We start from the raw sequence: 18,248 nt of genomic DNA on the forward strand, positions 1-18,248 counted from the left end.
TGGAACTCTGCAGCCCCGCGGTGTGAGGTGCTCTATGTGGAGGAGGGCCAGGGGCCCCCCGTGTGGCTTCCAGAGGTCAGGCTCCCTCAGGGCTTTCACTCGGGGAGGGGCCTGGGAGCTGGGGGTTAATGTGACTTTTGCAAGTGCTCTATTTAATGTTCAAAAAGAACTCAGGCGGGCAAAATTGGGGTCGTATTTTAGTTTGAAATTTGTAATTCCTTACGTTCTCCCCCTGATAAAACTGCGTAGCAAACCGGTGAGGGTGGTTGGTTTAATCTCCTGATCCAGGCCCTTAAAGGAGGATGGGGTGCTTGACGTTCCCCCAGGCGCCGGTTCACGTGCTGGTGTCCAGGAAGTGAGTCGTAACCCCAGGCAGAGCCGTGGCCACCGTGTTGGTAACAGTGCTGCGGGGAGAAGCTGTCCCCGCAGGAGGGGAGGAAGGGTTTGCGGGTGAAGTCGGGTCCACAGTTCAAGCTTGAGAAGAACTAAAACCGGGAGCCTCTTGCTTGTTCAGCGTGGTTGGTACCAGATCCTTGCCGCCAGGACCCCAGCCTGGTTGGTACCAGATCCTTGCTGCTTGTTCAGTTCCGTGAGGGCCTGTGAGTAGTGAAGTAACAGGAATGGAGGAAGTGGGTTCCTGAAATGGTTAAACACTGGTGGAAAGAAGCTGTTTATAAATATCGCTGTCATTCAGATGAGAAGTCTCCTTATGACCTCTTTGAAAGCAAACCATTATGATCATTTAAGAAAAAAAATCTGAGTTGCATCATGCTTGAAAATTTTTAATTCAGACTATTTCATTTTCTTTATGAGAAGTTCTCCGGTCACGTTATACAGATGATTTACTTACAAAATGGACTTCCTGTTCCTTGCACTGTGCCATGGTAGCAATATTCAGACCCTACTTAACAGAATAAAAGCATTGGAGCTTCTTTAATTAAAATAAAACCTAAGCGTCATCTGGTGTAGCTCATGGCCCTCCGTTCTGAGATGGGCTTTTCCCGGGTAACTTGGAATCTACTGGTAACAGGCACCTCACTTCAAAGAAAGCACCAGTGGCCACTGCAAAGTGGTATTGTATGTCAAAGTTAGGGATTTGCAGACAGTAAAAACTCATTTATTTTCCTGATTATTGAGCTTATCGTAGAAGCCTGTGTTTAAGCGTTCCGTAGGCGCTATGGCTTTGATTGAGCAGAGCTTTTTTCGGGGCTCTAGCACCGCGCAGCCCAGCACGTGTCATTCTGAACGTTAAGTGTGTGCCTCCGTGCCACAGACCCACGGCCTCCCAGGGTGCTGAGCCCGGAGCCTTGTCAGGGCAGCTCGGCAGTGGCGGCAGCACAGCGAGGCATTTATCGGGCAGCCTCCACCACGAACAGATTTGACTCCTGGAGCTCTTTTGAGGGAAAGCCCGGTAAAATGTCAAGGTGTCTGACTGACCTCACCTTTGTAATCGTTACTTAAATCTTAGGACAGCTCTGGAAACAAAAATCACAACCGTTGTATAAGCTGAAAAGCAGTTGTGTCAGAGGAGCCCCAGGGCCGAGGCGCGTTTCTCCCGGAGCAGGTCATTCCGTGGCTACGGTGTTTTTCAGGAGTGACTCAGCGTTCCCCCTGTGACACAGAGGGTGGAATGTGATACAAGCTGATCTTTGCAACAACGGTGTGCGTTGTTGGGGGTTTTACTGTGACTTAAAATGATTCCGTGTAGAACTTCTTTAGATGACAAAATCAAAACCTCTTCTGTATATCGTTTTTTGAGTGGGTTGTCATAGAAACAGAACGGAAAGAAATTCCCCCCCCCAGATTTCTGCTTATTTCAGGTCTCCCCAAAACAGTAATTTCACTGAATGGACAAAAAGCTAAAATAAGAGTCCTAAACCCATTGTTAAAGGGCCGTCCGTTAGGACCGTGACCCCGTGGGTGAGGGTCTCGAGTTGGAGTTCTGCGTGCTGCTGTCTGGGGCACGGTTGCTGTGTGTGGGTCACGGCACTGCACGAATAGAATAGTCCTCTTCCAGGCACAGGAAAGGGAAGAAAAAATATTAGACATCTCATAAACAAATGGTTTAGCCAGAACTTTCATGGGAACGGCATGGTCCGAATTGGATTGAAGGTTCAGGCTTCCTGCCAGCGGGCCTGCAGCCTGTTCCTCATGCTGAGAGGCCATAAGATGAGTGCAAACAAGAGAGGTTTCCAGGGGGTCCTCGAACTTCATCACGTGTCATTTTCTTCCTCTTGCCAGTGTTCAGAACAAGTGGAAACAGCTCACTTGGACCTTGTTGCCTTTGCTTACCTAATTTTGACAGCAATACCAGTGAGGTGAACGTGTTTTAGGGAGACCAGATGGGCAAAGGCAAGAGAAAGGAAGAGCAGCAGCGGGCCTGCGTCCGCCAGGAACCGCAGGGACCCAGTGGGTGGGAGCTGGCTCCTGCTGGCTGTCCGCACCAGCAGCCCACGGCTCCAGCCTCAGCACGAGTTGGGCCCCACTTAAAAGCTTAGCATTGGTGTGATGAGCGTTCTGCCTCCGAGCCTGGATCCAGTTCCGGGTCAGCAGAGTAGGGAGGCTGGGGGTGGGCCTTGAAAGGACAGGCAGGGACCCACCACGCCCCACGGGCTCAGGCCAGGGCTGGCCTCCGTCTCAGCAGTGGAGGTGCTCCCCTGCCCACCCCACACAGGACTGAAATGCCTGCTTTCCTCTGCCAGGTCCCGGTCCCGGTCCCCTCGGAGACGAGCACACTCCCCCGAGAGACGGCGGGAGGACAGGAGTGTCCCCACTGCCTACCGAATGAGTAACAGCCCTGGAGTCAGCAGGAAGCGGACCCGGTCCAGGTAGGCGGCGGAGCTTTCGCAGACACGGGACCTGCGCTGGAAGGTGGGGCTCCCACGTCTCCGGCACAGAGCTGTCCGGAGCCGGGGAGCAGCTGCTTTGGCCGATCCCGAGTCATCCTGGCAGCGTTCTCACTGCTCTGGAGCTCAGAAGCAGAGGGTGCTTGCCTGTGCTGGAACACGTCTGTCTTTGCAGGTGGTTGGCCCTGCTGGGAGCTCTTGGGGTCACATTTCCCCCAAGCCTAGCTGCCCCTAGACCCCCACACGCAGCTCCTTACCCTTCACGTGTTGAGCAGGGAAAGGAGTGGAGGGGCGACCGACAAGGAGAATCTGAAGTTCAGATTTCAGGTGGATCCCTCCTGCTGCCCAGGTGGCCACGCCTCGGCTGCAGCTCCCAGGAGAGTGCCGCAGGGTCCTCGTGGGGTCTGAGAGCAGGGAGAGGGCCCGTCCTCTGGCCCCTTGACCTCTAGGAGAGACCTGTCTAGTTGAGGAGAGTGAGGGAGGCTGGTTCCCATGTCGCCATCTCCCCCAGTCTGGGCCTTGGACGCCCAGCAAGCCAGGGCCCCTGCCCCCGCTCCCAGGAAGAGCGCTCCGGGGCTGACCTTTGCCACCAGAGGCCCTGGCACCACCACTGCCTTGAGGAGACACAGGGCCCAAGCCAGGAGCGTGTCCGGTGGGCCAGTGGGCGTGTCCCTCTCAGCTGAGGGGCGCCGTCTGGGGATCGCCCCGTCCAGCCTGGGTGATGCCACCTGAATGCTTTTTGTCACTTGGCTTCTGTATTTCCATTCTCTCTGAAAATGAGGGCTTCCCATTTTTTGTGTCCCTGCACTGGAGTTAAGGCAGGCCCCGGCTCTGGTAGGTAGACAAGGAGCATTGCTGGCCCGGTGACCAAGGCACCCAGAAAAGGGCAAGACGCCATTGTTGCCCATCGTAGTCTCAGACTTCATGATGCCATGCTGCTGAGTGTCAGGACACCCGGGGTTCCAGAACCTTCCAGGGTCTTCCAGAGGACAAATCTGCATTTCAGGTGTCCACCATTCTTGGACAAATGAACCCAGCCATCACCCAAACCTGCCTCAGAGACGCCCCTCCATCAGCAGACATCCTCAACAGGAGCAGTTATTTTTTTTTTTTTAACATCTTTATTGGAGTGTAGTTGCTTTACAATGTTGTGTTAGTTTCTGCTGTATAGCAGAGGGAATCAGCTACATGTGTACATGCAGGAGCAGTTCTGAAAGGCATTTCTAACTGAAAAACGTTCCTGCAGTCTGGCTAGTTATGCAATAGTTCCATTAAATGATAAAATGTCATCTCTTTCTTAAAACAGAAAAATCAGGAAAGGAGCTGTAAAACTGATATATTTCAGTGAAGGCTTCATGTACAGACTCACTCCGTCTGTTTATAAATTTCATTTTGTGCCTTGGAACTCCCACGCTAAGCATACGTGACTGTTGCAGGATAAAATGATGAAAATTGAAGTCCATTTTAAATTTTATTCCTTATGCAAGTAATTGACATTTGAAATTTATCGTCACCCTTGGTATATGTAAAGGGCATGGTCTAAAATTAATTCCTTGGAGCCGAAGATCTCTCCTAACAGAAGAGTTCTTGCTTTGCCCTCAAATTAACCTTTGCATTAAAAGAGCTATCACTAGAGAAGATGGTGATTATATTAGGATTCATCAGAGCTTGTGCTATCATCAGAACTTCAGTAAGTCAGATAAAAGAAGTTAAGATTCAACTTACTGCAGGGCCTAGCTACCCTGCCCTGATAGATGGGATCAAGCCTGTGACCTGACTCAGGGGTCGTGGACAGTGGTGGACTCAGGAGGAACCCAGTAGAGGTGAACATGTGCACGATTACTGGTCGATTTCCTGGGCTTGGTTATAAACCCAGAGTTTCTGTAGGCCAGGAATATGTTCTGTTAGCAGGCGCGTTTTGTTACCCAGCAATCAGGCTGTCCCCTCAACCTTCTACTCGGAGTAGCTTCGGGGTCTCTGCTTCAGTGTGGCAGCAGGTGACTAATCCGTCTACCAAGTCAGGGTCACTTTAATCCCGTCAGGTCACCCCAACTGAGGGGAAGTGCCTCCTGCCAGATTTGAAGGATTATTTCTACAGGCTGATCACCGAGTGCTTCTTTCACTGACTTTTTTTCTATTTTATTTTTTTTTAACTTAACATTTTTTAAAATTAATTAATTTATTATTTTTGACTGCGTTGGTTCTTCATTGCTGCGCACGGGCTTTCTCTAGTTGCGGCAAGTGGGGGCTGCTCTTTGTTGCAGTGTGTGGGCTTCTCACTGCGGTGGCCTCTCGTTTGCGGAGCACGGGCTCTAGAGTGCAGGCTCAGTAGCTGTGGCTCGCAGGCTCTAGAGCTCAGGCTCAGTAGTTGGGGCACGCGGGCTTAGTTGCTCCACAGCATGTGGGACCTTCCTGGACCAGGGCTCAAACCCACATCCCCTGCATTGGCAGGCGGATTCTTAACCACTGTGCCACCAGGGAAGCCCCTGACTTCTATTTTTGAAAAACTTTTAACTTACTAGAAAGTTTTTAACTTACTACTTAAAAACAGCCATCTGCATGTAACTTGTAGCGTGATTCGGTGTTAACGTTTTGCCACATTTGCTTTCCTTTCTCTCTCCTCCTCTTCCTCCCTCCCTCATGCCCTCCTGTGAGTGTATATTTCATGACTTTGACAAGCCCAGGTCACCTGTATCATTGAAGGTCCCACACTCTGGATTTGTCTTACTGTGTCCTTTTGGCTGTGTTCATGTTAAGTATTTTTAGCAAGAATACTCTATAGTGATGTTGTGTAACTTCCCATTGCATCACACCAGGAGGCACACAAGTGTCCCTTTGTCCCTTTGCCAGTGACACTGAGTTTGATCACTTGGTTAAGGTTGTGTCTGCTGTGTAATCATACCTTTTCCTCTTTGAACTAACAAGTCATCTGTGGGGTGGCACTGGAACAATGTGAGTGTCCTGTGGCCAGCAGCTTTCTCCTCATTTCTTCTCTAAACACCCCCCTTTGTTTTAGTATCACTGTGGACTTTGGGTTTGGGGATTTGTTTTTTATTTGTTGTGCAACAGTCCGTTGCCATTATATTCTATTTGATGGTAACATTGTCTCACATTTGGCCCCATTGTTCTTTGAGTACTTTGTCACTTTTGGCCCAGGATATTCCAGGCTTAGCTTGTGCTTTCCCTGCCCCAGACCTGGGGTCAGCTGTTTCTCCTAGGAATCCTGGTTCCTTTTAGCGTTTGGAGATCCAGATCTGGGCAGAGTGAATATTTTTAAAAGTAAAATTCATGAAAATGTTTAGCCAAATCATATTACAGTACACTCCAACAGGAAGTCCCGGTTACTTTATGACAATAAATAGTATGTGATTGGTTAGGGTGGGGGGCAGGGTTTAGCATTGAATCCCTACAGCTCAGCGTTCACCGAGCACATCAGCAAACGCTTGTTGAGTGAGTGAATGGGAATATGCTGCTGTTCTGTGGTTCTTGTATCATACATGAAGTGTTATTAATTCAGTGTAGATTATGACAATTGAAAGATGCATATCATAATTCTCTAGAGCAACCGCTAAAAATAAAAAGGTTAAAAATCCAATAGAGACTGTTAAAGAGAACCATAAAAATGCTTTATTAATGCAAAAGAAAGCAGAAAAGTGGGGAAGAGGAGGAAAAAGAACAAATGGACAGCTAGAAAACAAGAAGATTGTTAACACCATCCATACAAATAATTACATTAAATGTAAGCAGACTAAAAACTCTAGTTAAAAAGCAGAGATTTTAGACTGCATTAAAAAGCAAAACTTAATACTAAGCTGCTTATAAGAGATACTTTAAATATACAAATAGGTTAAGATCTAAAAGATACACCGTACAGTGCTAATAAGAAGAAAGGTGGTGTGGCCGTATTAACAGGAGACCATGCAGACTTGAAAAAGTGGTGCTAGAGATAAAGAAGGCAGTTTCATAATGATGAAGGGGCCAGCTCTTCATGAGGACATAATGTTTTAAATGTGTGCATTGAATAAAAGAGCTTTAAAATACTTGAAACAAAACTGACAGAACTAAAGGGAAAGGCAGGCAGTAGAACACTACAGATGCAGCAAATACGAACAGCACTGTTGACCAGCTAAACACTACCACCAGCAGTGAAGCATGCACACTCTCGTGACATGCACGTGGGTCAGTCAGCAGGCTAAATCGTTCCCTGTAACACTGAATTAGTCCCAGCACATTCCAAAAGACTCAGATGATACAGAGTATGTCTTCTTACACATAAAAATCTGTAGAAAGGTATCTGGAAAGTCCCCAAATACTTGGAAGTTAACACATTTTAAATTACCCATAGGTCAAAGAAGAAATCACAAGAGAAAGTAGAAAATATGTTGAAATGAATGATAATGAAAATGTAACATACTCCTTCTGCAGCTGTACTCAGAAGGAAGTTAGTAGCTTTAAGTGTTTCTATTAGAAAAAAAAAAAGAAAGGTCTAAAACCCAATCTTCTGTCTTAAGCTAGAAAAAGAGGAACAAATTAATCTCAAAGTAAATAGAGGCAAGGAAATAATAAAAGTAAGATCAGAAATCAACAAAATAGAAAACAGACTCACAGAGGAAAACAGTAAAAGCAAATGATGGTTCTTTGAAAATAATTTTAAAAATGATAAATCTTTTTTTAGATTGATCAAGAATGAAAGACCCTATAGACATTAAAAGGATAATAAGAAAATAAATCTCATTCCGGTTAATTTAACAGCATAGGTGAAATGGACAAATTCCTTGAAAGAAACAAACTACCAAATGGACAGCAGAAGAAATGGAAAATCTAAGTAGCTCCACATCTGCTAAATAAACTGAATTTATAATTTAAAACCTTTCCACAAAACTCCAGGCCCAGATGACTTTTATCAGTAGAGTCTAACAAACGTTCAAGAAAAAGGGGATAACCAATTTTATAGACACTTCAAAGGAAGTAGAAGAGAGAACACTTCCCAGTTCACCGCATGAGACCATCCTAAAGCAGACGGACAGCGTGTGCACATCTGTGTGGTGTGGAGTGTGGTGTGTTTTGTTGGGGGGGGTGGATGTGTGTGTACACGCATGTGTTTATTCATAAACTAATACTCTCAGGAAAATAAGTGCAAAAATCCTTAACAAAGTGTTAGCTGATTTGAGTCTAGCAATTAATTAAAAGGATAAAATACATCAGGACCAAATGGGGTTTGTCTCAGAAATGCAAGGTTCTTTAACATTCAAAAACCAGTCATTGTAATTCACAGTATTGACAGAATAAGTGAAGAAAATCATATGACATCTCAATAGATGCAGAAAAAATATTTGACACAATTCATCACCTGTTCGTTAAAAAGAGAAAAGGGGGAAAAAAAAAAAACTTGGCAAAGCAGGAATAGAAGGAAATTTTCTCCATCTGGTAAAGGGCATCTTTATTTTTTTTTCTGGCCACACCCTGTGGCTTGTGGGATCTTAGTTCCCCAACCAGGGATTGAACCCGGGCCCTCAGCAGTGGAAGTGTGGAGTGCTAATCACTGGACCACCAGAGAATTCCCAAAGGACATCTTTGCAAAGCCTACAGCTAGCATCACACCTGCTGGTGCCTTCCCCCTGAGATCAGAGACAAGGCCAAGGTGTCTGCTCTGTAATAGAATTCATAGCCTCGACAGTAAGGCAAGAAAAAAGAAATAGAAGCCCTGAAGATTTCAAAGGAGAGCGTAAAACTGTGTCTTCTTATTAAGGAACCTCTAAGTTTATTTCTGTATACTAGCCTAGAACAACCGAAAAATGAAGTTAAAAACAATACTAATTGGAACAGTATCAAAAAAACAAACTACTTACGGATAAATGTAAGGAAGTGTGTATAAGATCTCTCTACACTGAAAATCACGAAACAGTTCAGAGAAGATGTTTAGGAGAAACCTAAAGAAATGGAGAGAAAGTCCATATTCATGGACTGGAAGGCTCAGTGTCGTTCAGATGGCTCTTCTCCACAAAAGGATCTGTAGGCCCAATACGGTCCCAATGAGAACCGCCCTCGGCTTCTTGTGCCCTCGGCACGCTGACTGGCAGTCAGAACAACCTTGAAAGCTAAGTTGGAGACTCTCATACCAATTCAGGACTTAAGAGAGCCACAGGAGTCAGACGGCGTGCGCTGCACACCTTAAAAGGGTGAAGAGCCGAAACAGTGCAGGGAGGAAGAGTCGTTTTTCAGCAAAACTTGATTGAACAACTGGACATCAGAATGGAAGAAAAGTGACCTGTACCCCGAATACCAAGCTTAACTCAAGATGGATCACAGACCTAAACATGAAAACTAGAACCATTCTGTTTTTGAAGAAAACAAGGAGAATACATTTATGAGGTGGCAGAGATTCCTGAGGATGTAGAAAATGCCACCATAAGAGAAAAAAATCATAAATTTGACTTCATTGAAATTAAAAACTTCATTCAAAAGGGACAGTTAAGAAAGTGCATCGGCAGGCCCCAGACGGGGAGAGAGATTTGCAATGTGCATCTCTGACAGAGGCCTATGTCAGTTCCAAAAAGGCAACCCAATTAGAAGAGGGGCAGAGGGCTTGAAAGACATTTCATAACAATGTATTTCAGGTCCATTTCTCCATCGGCCTGGAAGGCTGTTGTCACTGAGCTGTGGAAGAGAGGAGCTTCGCGTCCCGTAAGGAGGCCTCAGCGGGGCAGCCTCCTGGCCAAGCGCCTGCACTTTCCTACTGCTGGAGCGTTCGTTGTGTCCCCGGGTGTCGCAGCTGTCTGTAAGCTTGCTGTGGTTGAACCAAGAAAGAAGGCACATGCAGATGTCTACAGAAGTTACGGTTCCATAAGAGATTTTGAGGAGATGCGGAAGGCCGGTATCTCTTAGAGTGCAAAGTTATTTTGGAATGGAAAGGATTTCTTTGGGTTGAGTTCCACAGGAGTTTGTCACATGCTTGTGTTTCGAAACTATGAACTATGCATATCTGGGCTAAGGAATAGTTTTCTCTTGATAAATAAACCACAAATACCTTGGTGGAAAAACAGAATATATTTAAATAGCCAGTGAAGGTAGCATATGAAAATGTGCTCAGCTTCCTTAGTCACCTGTCAGGGAAAATGCAGGTTAAAACCACGGTGAGGCGCTCTTTACACTGACAAGAATGGCTGGAAACAAGCAGACGGACATTACTAAGTGTTGAAACGCTTGGGAAACAGTTTGGCGGGTTCCTACAGTGTTAAACATACACTGCTCCATGGCCTGACCGTGCCAGTCCCAGGTGTTTACTCGCCATAAACATCTGACCACAGACGCAACTTGACTTGTAATTGCTAGAAACCGGAAACAGCCCAAATGTCTGTTAACAGAGGAGAGCCTCAACCAGTGATGGCAGATTCATACAGTGTAACGCTACCCGGCCGCGAAAAGACCAGTGATGGCAGATTCATACGGTGTAACACTACCCGGCCGCGAAAAGAACCCCCTCGTGAGGAATCTCAGAGTCAGACTGCTTGAGCGGAAGAAGCCAGTCACAGAGGACTAGCACTGTGTGATCCGGTTTATCTGAGTTTCCATTTATGTGGTAGAAATCAGAGCAGTGGGTATCTGGGATGGTGGGGCAGGGGATGCAGATGCCTGAGAGCATCAGTGGAAGAACCTTCTGGATGGTAGAGTGTTCCTAGTCGTGACGGGTCTGGGTTTCACCATGTCTGCCAAAACTCAGCAAATAGCACTTCAGACCTTTGCATTTCTCTGGATATAAAGCACACCTCAATTTAAAAAGCAAAAAGATGAGTTAATTCCTTAAGCGAACGCTTAGAAAGTTTTGTCATGAGATCAAGTTGTAGTGAAATTGAACGTGATCTACAGTTCAGGATTGCTCACCTACCTTTAATTAATTCACGTAGACAGCCGTAGGAACTTAGCCGGATTTGGGGCTGAAATCATTCGGGACGTATGCCACGTGCTCCTAAATATTTATTGTTTTATTTGCTGCTGCTTTTGAAATCCTAGCCATGTGACAAAAAGTCACAAAACGTCTGCAGTGTAGGAAGTAGGCCTGTGGTGTGCACTTCCCGCTTCTGTGTACCCTGCACCGGGAACAGCCTCTTCTTTGTGGACCACTTCTCTTGCTCCTGTCCTGCACGTAGGCCAGCGCACCAGGGACACTTCCCACAGCTGAACTGAAGTTGCCCAGCTGCCACCACCCAGGGCCAGGTCCTTGTTGTTGAGACAGAGCCAGAAAGCCACGCCCTGCCCGGCGGGACGGTCAGCTTGCTTCGCTGGCCAGCAGCCTCCTGCACCAGGGGTCCACGGGAGCCGCCCCAGGGAGGTGCCCCGACGAGTGGGGTGGGTGGGCGTGTAGACAGGCCCCGGGGTGTCTCCAGGTTGGGAAGGGCCTGTGAGCCACCTGAGTCCCGAGGAACCAGGAGGAGTGTGAGCTGTGCAGGCGGTGACCCAGGACGTCCGTGTTTAGAGCAGTGACGGCACGCAGGGAAGTGACAGCACCAGAAGCCCGTCGCCCACCCTCCGACCGCGCTCCGAGGACGAGGGCGTGGGCATCGGGCAATGTCTCCCGAGGTCCAGTTCCCGTCCTGTCGCCCAGCTGCCCACGGCCAGGGATCCACCCTCTAGTGCTTTGCAGCAAGTCGCAGCCCGGGAGGAAGCGGGGAGCGACAAACTGAGACGGGGGCTGATGAAACCAGCGGTGACCTGTGCCTGCAGAGACTTTCCAGGAGATGGTCCCAGCAGGAGGGCGGCCCGCAGCCCAGGCGCCGGCGGGTTCTGAAGGGCGGGCAACCGTGGTCTCAGGAGAAGCGGACAGGGGCCTGCACCGCAGCGCTTCCACCACCTACACATACCCTCTTTCTTGCTGTGTTTCAGGGCCGTGGGGAGGAGGGGTCACAGGGCAGGGCGTGGAGTGGAGTGAGAGCTGCCTCTGGGCGGGAGGCACTGGGCCCAGGCAGAGTGCGGGCTGCGGGGCTGGAGTGGGGAGGGGCTGGGGGTCGTTTCTGACGTGGAGTCACGGGCCTTGGCGACTCGGAGGACGCGAGGACGCGGGCAGCGAGGCGCGGCCGCGAGGGCGGTGGGAGAGCGGGTGGCCCCGGGGGCCGTCAGCCTCAGGCCACAAGGACACGCCTAGCGTCTGTGCTCGCAGTGCTGGGTTTTGATGATTTTCCACTTCTGGTTGGAAATTCCCATGAAGTCAGCGTAAATGAACAAGCAGTACAAACAGCGCTTGGTTACTTATCTTGGGTTATTTTAAATGCAGATAAAGTGCTGAGGGTGTTTTAAACCCACAGGCATCTGACTGCAGGACTTCTGGCGAGAAGGTGGTCCACGTTTTACTTCTGCACGACTTTTATTTTGTTATATCCATCCGTTTCAAGTTAATTAAATGTGTTTGGTTTTGAAAAGGAGTCAACGTGTATAGAAGGGTGGGTGAAATGGCTGAATTGTCCCGTGGAGAGCACCCAGAGCTCCTTCAGAGCCCGCGCTGTGCCTTTGTCTAAAACCGCTTTCCTTCCAGAAGCCCCCACGAGAAGAAGAAGAAGCGGCGCTCGCGGTCGCGGACCAAGTCCAAGGCCGGCTCGCAGCCAGCCTCCCCGAGCAAGCAGGCCGCGCGCCGGCACTCGGCCAGCATCTCTCCTGTGGAGAGTCGGGGCTCCAGCCAGGAGCGCTCCAGGTAACCCCGCCCTGACCTCTGGGCCACGGGGGCGGGGGAGGGGGGGCACTGAGAAGGGGCGGGCTGGCAGACCCCCGGCCCCAGGCCCTGCGCCCCACCCCCTCCGGGTGTCACTCGGGCTCCAGATGAGTAGAGGGCGCACACGGAGGGGTGGGTCCAGAGGCCGCCCCGGGCCACCCGCCCCGCGCTTGGGCAGGGGGAACCCTACGAGTGGGTGTGGGGCGGCCGCGTAGTGTGCCAGCGGCCGGTTCCCAAACCAGTGTCTCTCCAGGCTCCCTGCCGGTAGTGCCTTGTGCTCACGTGGGCCGTATGGCGTGGGAGCTGGGGAGCCCAGTGTGACCAAAGGAGGGGGTCGGGCACTGGACTCCGCGGTGACAGGAGCCCAGGACCCCCACCCACCCATCGCTCCCTCTCAGCCCAAGCGGGCAGGGGTGAACCCATCACTTCCTGACCACGCAGGCTGTGGGGATGTCGGCGTCCACGCTGATCGTCCCGCGGTCTCCCCGTGCCAGCGCAGGTGACCCCCGTTGCCTGGCTGCCCGTGGTTGTCGGGGGATATTTGCCAGACCTAGTCCTGTTTTGAAAAGCCGCCCGCCCACACCCACCCACCCAGAGCCTGGGCGGGGGTCGGGGGCAGGGGATCAGGTCCTCCATCGCGCCTGTAAACCCCCTGCTTCCGCGAGTGTGCGTTACGGTGCTCCGATGCTGGTGGGTGAGTAGCAGAGGCCACAGCTCACTTGAGGTGGGTCAGAATCTAAGGTGCAGCTTCTTCAAAGGTAAAACGTGACTCAGTACAGGCCCCGACCACCACTTGTGTGTCGTGTCCACGGCCCCGAAAGTCCTCACGATGCACCAGAGGCGCCCACTCGGGTTGTGGTCAGGCTCTGGGAGTGTGGCGCCCGCTTTCTGTGCTTTTGTCCTTTTCTTCATCTTTTTTTTTTTTTTTTTTTTTTATTTGCGGTACGCGGGCCTCTCACTGCTGTGGCCTCTCCCGTTGTGGAGCACAGGCTCCGGACGCGCAGGCTCAGCGGCCATGGCTCACGGGCCCACCCGCTCCGCGGCACGTGGGATCTTCCCAGACCGGGGCACGAACCCGCGTCCCCTGCATCGGCAGGCGGACTCTCAACCACTGCGCCACCGGGGAAGCCCTATATCTTTGAGTAATGTTGCATTTTATGAAATATTTCAAACGTGTTACATAAAACATAAAAGTGAAATATATTTATAATGTTGATTTCTTTTTTAAGGATACTGGAAACAAGTAAAACAAAATGCCTTCTTAAAGTATTTTTTAAGCCTCTGACCTCTCTGTTTACTTGCGTTAGGGGAGTTTCTCAGGAAAAAGACGGTCAGATCTCCTCAGCAATTGTTTCTTCCGTGCAGAGCAAAATCACTCAGGTAAGGCGGGAGGGTCTCTTTCTTCCCATCTTCTTCTAAGGGGGCTGGTTTCCACTCCCTGTCCCCTTATCTTGTGGGTCCTGACGGGGGTCCCAGCTGGTCCTCTGGAGGTGGTGGTGTCAGCGTTGCCCAGGGCAGCTGGTCCCTGGGCCCCCCTTTCCGGTCAGCCCCGTCTCCTCCTTCCCGGCCAGGCCTGAGCGTCTCCTCCTGGGCCCTGAGCCTGCCTGGGTGTGTCCCCAGCCACCCAGCACGTTGCCCCCAGTTTCCTCGGTCTTCACCCGTTAACACATTCACGAGCTACTTCCCTGTGTGGAGCGTCCCCTTCCTGAGACTTAGCGGGAGCCCTCAGGGATGCCCTCTTCTCCTCGCACAGGACCTCATGGCCAAAGTAAGAGCGATGCTCGCAGCTTCCAAAAACATGCAGACCAGTGCCTCCTGAGATTCGGCCGTGGGCGACTGGGCCTGGGGCCCCAGGAGCTGGCAGAGCAGAGAGCCCCGTCCTGCACAGACATCCCGCTGGGGCTCCTGGACGGTTGGCGGGTTTTGTAAATTAATTTTTGATGACATTTTAGGTTTAAGATTTTTGACCAGCAGTCTCTTACCTGTATATTTGTAAATAATATCCTGTTTCTGTGAAAATGTATTATCAAATAAAATGGGAAGAAAACACCTTTTCTAGCTAGTCACCGTGGGCAGTTTCTTCCTTGTTTGGCTTGTGAGTTCATTACTGTTTGTCGTCTGTCACTGGCCTCTAACACCTGCTGCGTGGGTGTCGCGCGGCATGGGGACGGCTGTAGGGGTCGCCTGTCCCGCTCCCCCAGCCCTGCACCGGGGCGCGAGGCCACAGCCATTTCAGCCCCCGCAAAGCAGGAGAGGCAGGTGGCAGGTTAAGAATCTGCCTTCCAAGGCAGGGGACGAGGGTTCGATCCCTGGTTGGGGAACTAAGATCCCACGTGCCGCGGGGCAGCTAAACCCGTGCGGGACAACTGAGCCCATGCGCCGCAATGAAGACAGGACGCAGCCAAAAATAAAATATTTTTTTAAAAAACACATTCCCACCAGCTTTCAGTGAGGTTTTGCCTGGATGTCCCCACTCGCCCGGGTGAGACCTGCGTCCAGATCAGCTTGCTGTCCGTGACCCAGATTCCCAGAGAGATGAGAAGACGGGCAGCGGGAGCGAGCCACCCAGAGCGCGCAGGGGGCCGGGCTGCTGCCAGGAGGGGCTGGAAGCTCAATCCGACGGCCGCACCGACAGGCGGCTTTCAGCAGTTTGGGGTTCCATTTGTGTTGAATAAGTGATTCCTCCACCTGGTTAAATATGACTTCCTCGTGTGTCCTTTCAAGTTGCTTTTTACAACTACAAGGAAGTGGGAAATTACGGTCTCCTCCGCCCGGCCCACATCTGCATCCGCGTCTCCTACACGCAGAAAAGCAAACCGCGTGCCTGCTTCCCCTGCGCCTGCAGTTACTCTACGTCTTGGAGCTACTTCTGTACCTGTACAGAAAGCTCCTTTATCTTCTCTGTAATAAGCTTTAGAACACGTTTAGATTTATTGAAAAAGTATGAAGAGAAAGTTCTCACAGGCCGGCCAGCAGCCCTCACCCTGCACTGTCCGCTGCACCGTGAGGAGGGACATCTGTCGCTCTCCGGGGCCAATGTTGACATATTTCCGTCACCTGCTGCCCACACGCTTCAGATCGTCCTGCCTTTGACCGGTGCCCCTCCCTCAGCCGCCTTCAGCTCCTCGGGGGACCCTCACAGCCCGTCCCTGACGACGGTCGGGGGTCGGGGGGGCAGCGGCAGAGAGCGTCTCCACTGACCTGGCCGAGGGTGGAGTCGGGCAGGGCAGTAGGAGCGGCCCTTCCACCTCCCAGCAAGGGAGCAGGCGAGCGGCTGCCCTGCTCCGTCTTCCTCCAGCTCTGTCCGGGCTCAGCGCCGGCAGGGGCTTCGGCGGGCACGGCGTGGCCATAGGTCCCCGGGCGAGAGAGGGACGCAGGCCAAGCCGCAGGGAAATCGGGCTCCGCTGCCCACAGAAGGTGCGAAGGATGCCGGGCCCTCCGAGAGCCAGCCGTCCACCCCGCTCCGTGCCCGCGGGTCGGGGGCTGCCCACCTGGCGTCTGGGGCCGGTGCCGAGTCCCCCTGACAGGCCAGGCCACAGCCGTCCACGCAGCCAGCGCACGGGGCCTCCCATCTCTCAACTCGGCACGCAAAACCCACTCCAGGGCCAGCGCCCTCCAGCCCGGCGTGGGCCCGGGCTCAGCACGCGAGCCAGGCGATGACAAAGCCCTGGAGGCGGGAGGCCCGACAACACGGTCTGGTCCACGGCAGCGGTCGGTGGGCCTGGGGGAGAGGGGACGCCGAGCAGAGGGCGCGAATGGGGGCAGGGCCAGGCGTTCCGGGCTCAGGGGCCGATGAGGGAGACAGACAGAGACACAGAGAAAGAGAAAGAGGAGCCCCAAGTGACTCCCAGGGTCCCAGGTCGGCAGGGGGAGGGGCCGGGTGATCCCTGTGGTGACGGACTAGACGCGGGGACCGCAGCGGGAGCTCACGTTTAGCTGAACGTGGCTCCGGAAGGTGGCATGTAGACGCAAGCTGCATACGTGCGCGCACACAGGTTACTACACGTGCGGGTTACTACACGTGCGGGTTACTACACGCACGTACTTCTTTCAGCACTGGCACTGGGGACACACGGGTTTGCCTGGCGTGGCTCATCCACGGGACTGTCCAGGGAGGAGGCTGTTGGCCAAAGGCTCCAACAGGCCGGAGCTCGGGTGGCAGGGGCCTCGTGCCCGCAGCACGTGGCTGGTAACCGGAGCCTCCAGAGTCAGCAGGACGGGCATCAGAGCAGGGAGAGAGCAGCGCGGGACCAGCCCCTGGGGAGCCTGCACCGAAGGGCTGGGCGGGGGAGCTGAGGGCCCAGGAGACCCGGGGACACCAGGCCTCTGGAGCCCCGGCAGAGGCTGGTCCCCTCAGTCCCTCACCGCCTTGGCAGTGGGCTGGGGCAGCCTCCCCTCAAAGGTGGAGGATCCCTCCTGAGGCCCTCGTGCTGCTGCTGAGAGCCACTGAGGGCAGGACAGCAAAGCCCCCCGGCCTTGAGGGGGGCCCGGAATGAACAGACGAGAAGGTACCAGACGGCGGGTGGTGGAGACTGCACAGCGGGGAGTGGGGCGAGGGCAGAGGCTGCTTTGCAGAGGCTTCAGTAAGGAGGCATCTCTCAGGAAGAGGCACGGGCGAGACCTGCAGGAAGTAGAGGGTTGGGGGAGCTCTGGGGCTGGGGGGCCACGAAGAGCGTGAGCAAAGGCCCTGAGGCAGGAGCAGGCCTGGGGTGAGGGGGGGCGGGGCGGGCTGGGCCCACAGGCTGGGATACGAGCTGGGACTTGCCCCCCGAGCACAGCAGAAGCCCCTGACGCTGAGGCAGGTGGCACCATCCCTCCACATGTGGGGAAGGTCGCCCTGGGCCTAGTTTAGGGAACAGCAGGAAGGCAGGGTGGGCACAGAGGACAGCTGGGAGGTGTGTCAGGGTCCTGGGCAGCCACCCAAACCACCACTAAGCAGGGTTTGAAAACTCAGGAGTTTGTCCGCTCAGTTCTGGGGGCCAGAAGCCCGAGGCCCGGCTGCCACAGGGCTGGGGCTCTGAGGGCAGATGTGCTGCTGCCCGTCCGCTCCTGGCGCTGCCGGTGTCCTGGGCGCTGCTGTGTCCTCGGCTCGTGGCCGCACGGCTTCCGGCTCTGCCACCACCTGCCCGTGTGTTTCCCCGCTTCTCACCTCCTCTCCAAGGACCCTGTCACTGGGTTCGGGCCCCACCCGGACAATCCAGGATGGGCTCATCTCCGGCCTCAGCTTTGATTCCATCTGCAGCAACCTCTTTCCAAATAAGCTCATGTTCTCAGGTTCTGGGTGGACGTGAATTTGCGGGGACACCACTTGCCCTGATACAGGGCCTTGGAAGGAAACCCCAGCTGCTGTGCAGGAGCCGGCCTGAGCTCCGAGGAGCACGTGGCTATAGGCTGAGGGCAGTGGGAGCGTCAGACCCTCTTCGTGCGTTCCCAGCCGGCTAGGCTCCCCCCCTCCCTCCCCCTCCCCCTCCCCCTCCCTCCCTCTCCCCCTCCCTCCCCCTCCCTCCCTCTCCCCCTCCCTCCCTCTCCCCCTCCCTCCCCCTCCCCTCCCTCCCCCTCCCCCTCCCTCCCCTCCCTCCCTCTCCCCCTCCCTCCCCCTCCCTCCCTCTCCCCCTCCCTCCCCCTCCCTCCCTCTCCCCCCGCCCCCACCCCCTCCCTCCCCGCCCCCTCCCTCTGCCTACCCCTCCCCCACACACGGACAG

The 18,248-nt window shown here is 53.0% G+C and overlaps 1 protein-coding gene across 3 annotated transcripts in view; it reads left to right on the forward strand.

Annotated features, from left to right (window-relative positions):
• SFSWAP (splicing factor SWAP) overlaps positions 1-14,600 on the forward strand; it is an 82,610-nt gene extending 68,010 nt beyond the window's left edge. For all 3 annotated transcript variants that reach the window (XM_030859940.2, XM_060310074.1, XM_030859941.2), the window contains 4 exons: positions 2,703-2,828; positions 12,373-12,528; positions 13,854-13,926; positions 14,300-14,600. In XM_030859940.2, coding sequence (XP_030715800.1) covers positions 2,703-2,828; positions 12,373-12,528; positions 13,854-13,926; positions 14,300-14,365 — 421 coding nt within the window. In that variant the 3' untranslated portion in view covers positions 14,366-14,600. The remainder of the gene's footprint in view (positions 1-2,702; positions 2,829-12,372; positions 12,529-13,853; positions 13,927-14,299) is intronic.
• Positions 14,601-18,248: the final 3,648 nt, after the last annotated feature.

Source organism: Globicephala melas, chromosome 13 (assembly GCF_963455315.2).
Source record: "Globicephala melas chromosome 13, mGloMel1.2, whole genome shotgun sequence".
Lineage (NCBI taxonomy): Eukaryota > Metazoa > Chordata > Mammalia > Artiodactyla > Delphinidae > Globicephala > Globicephala melas.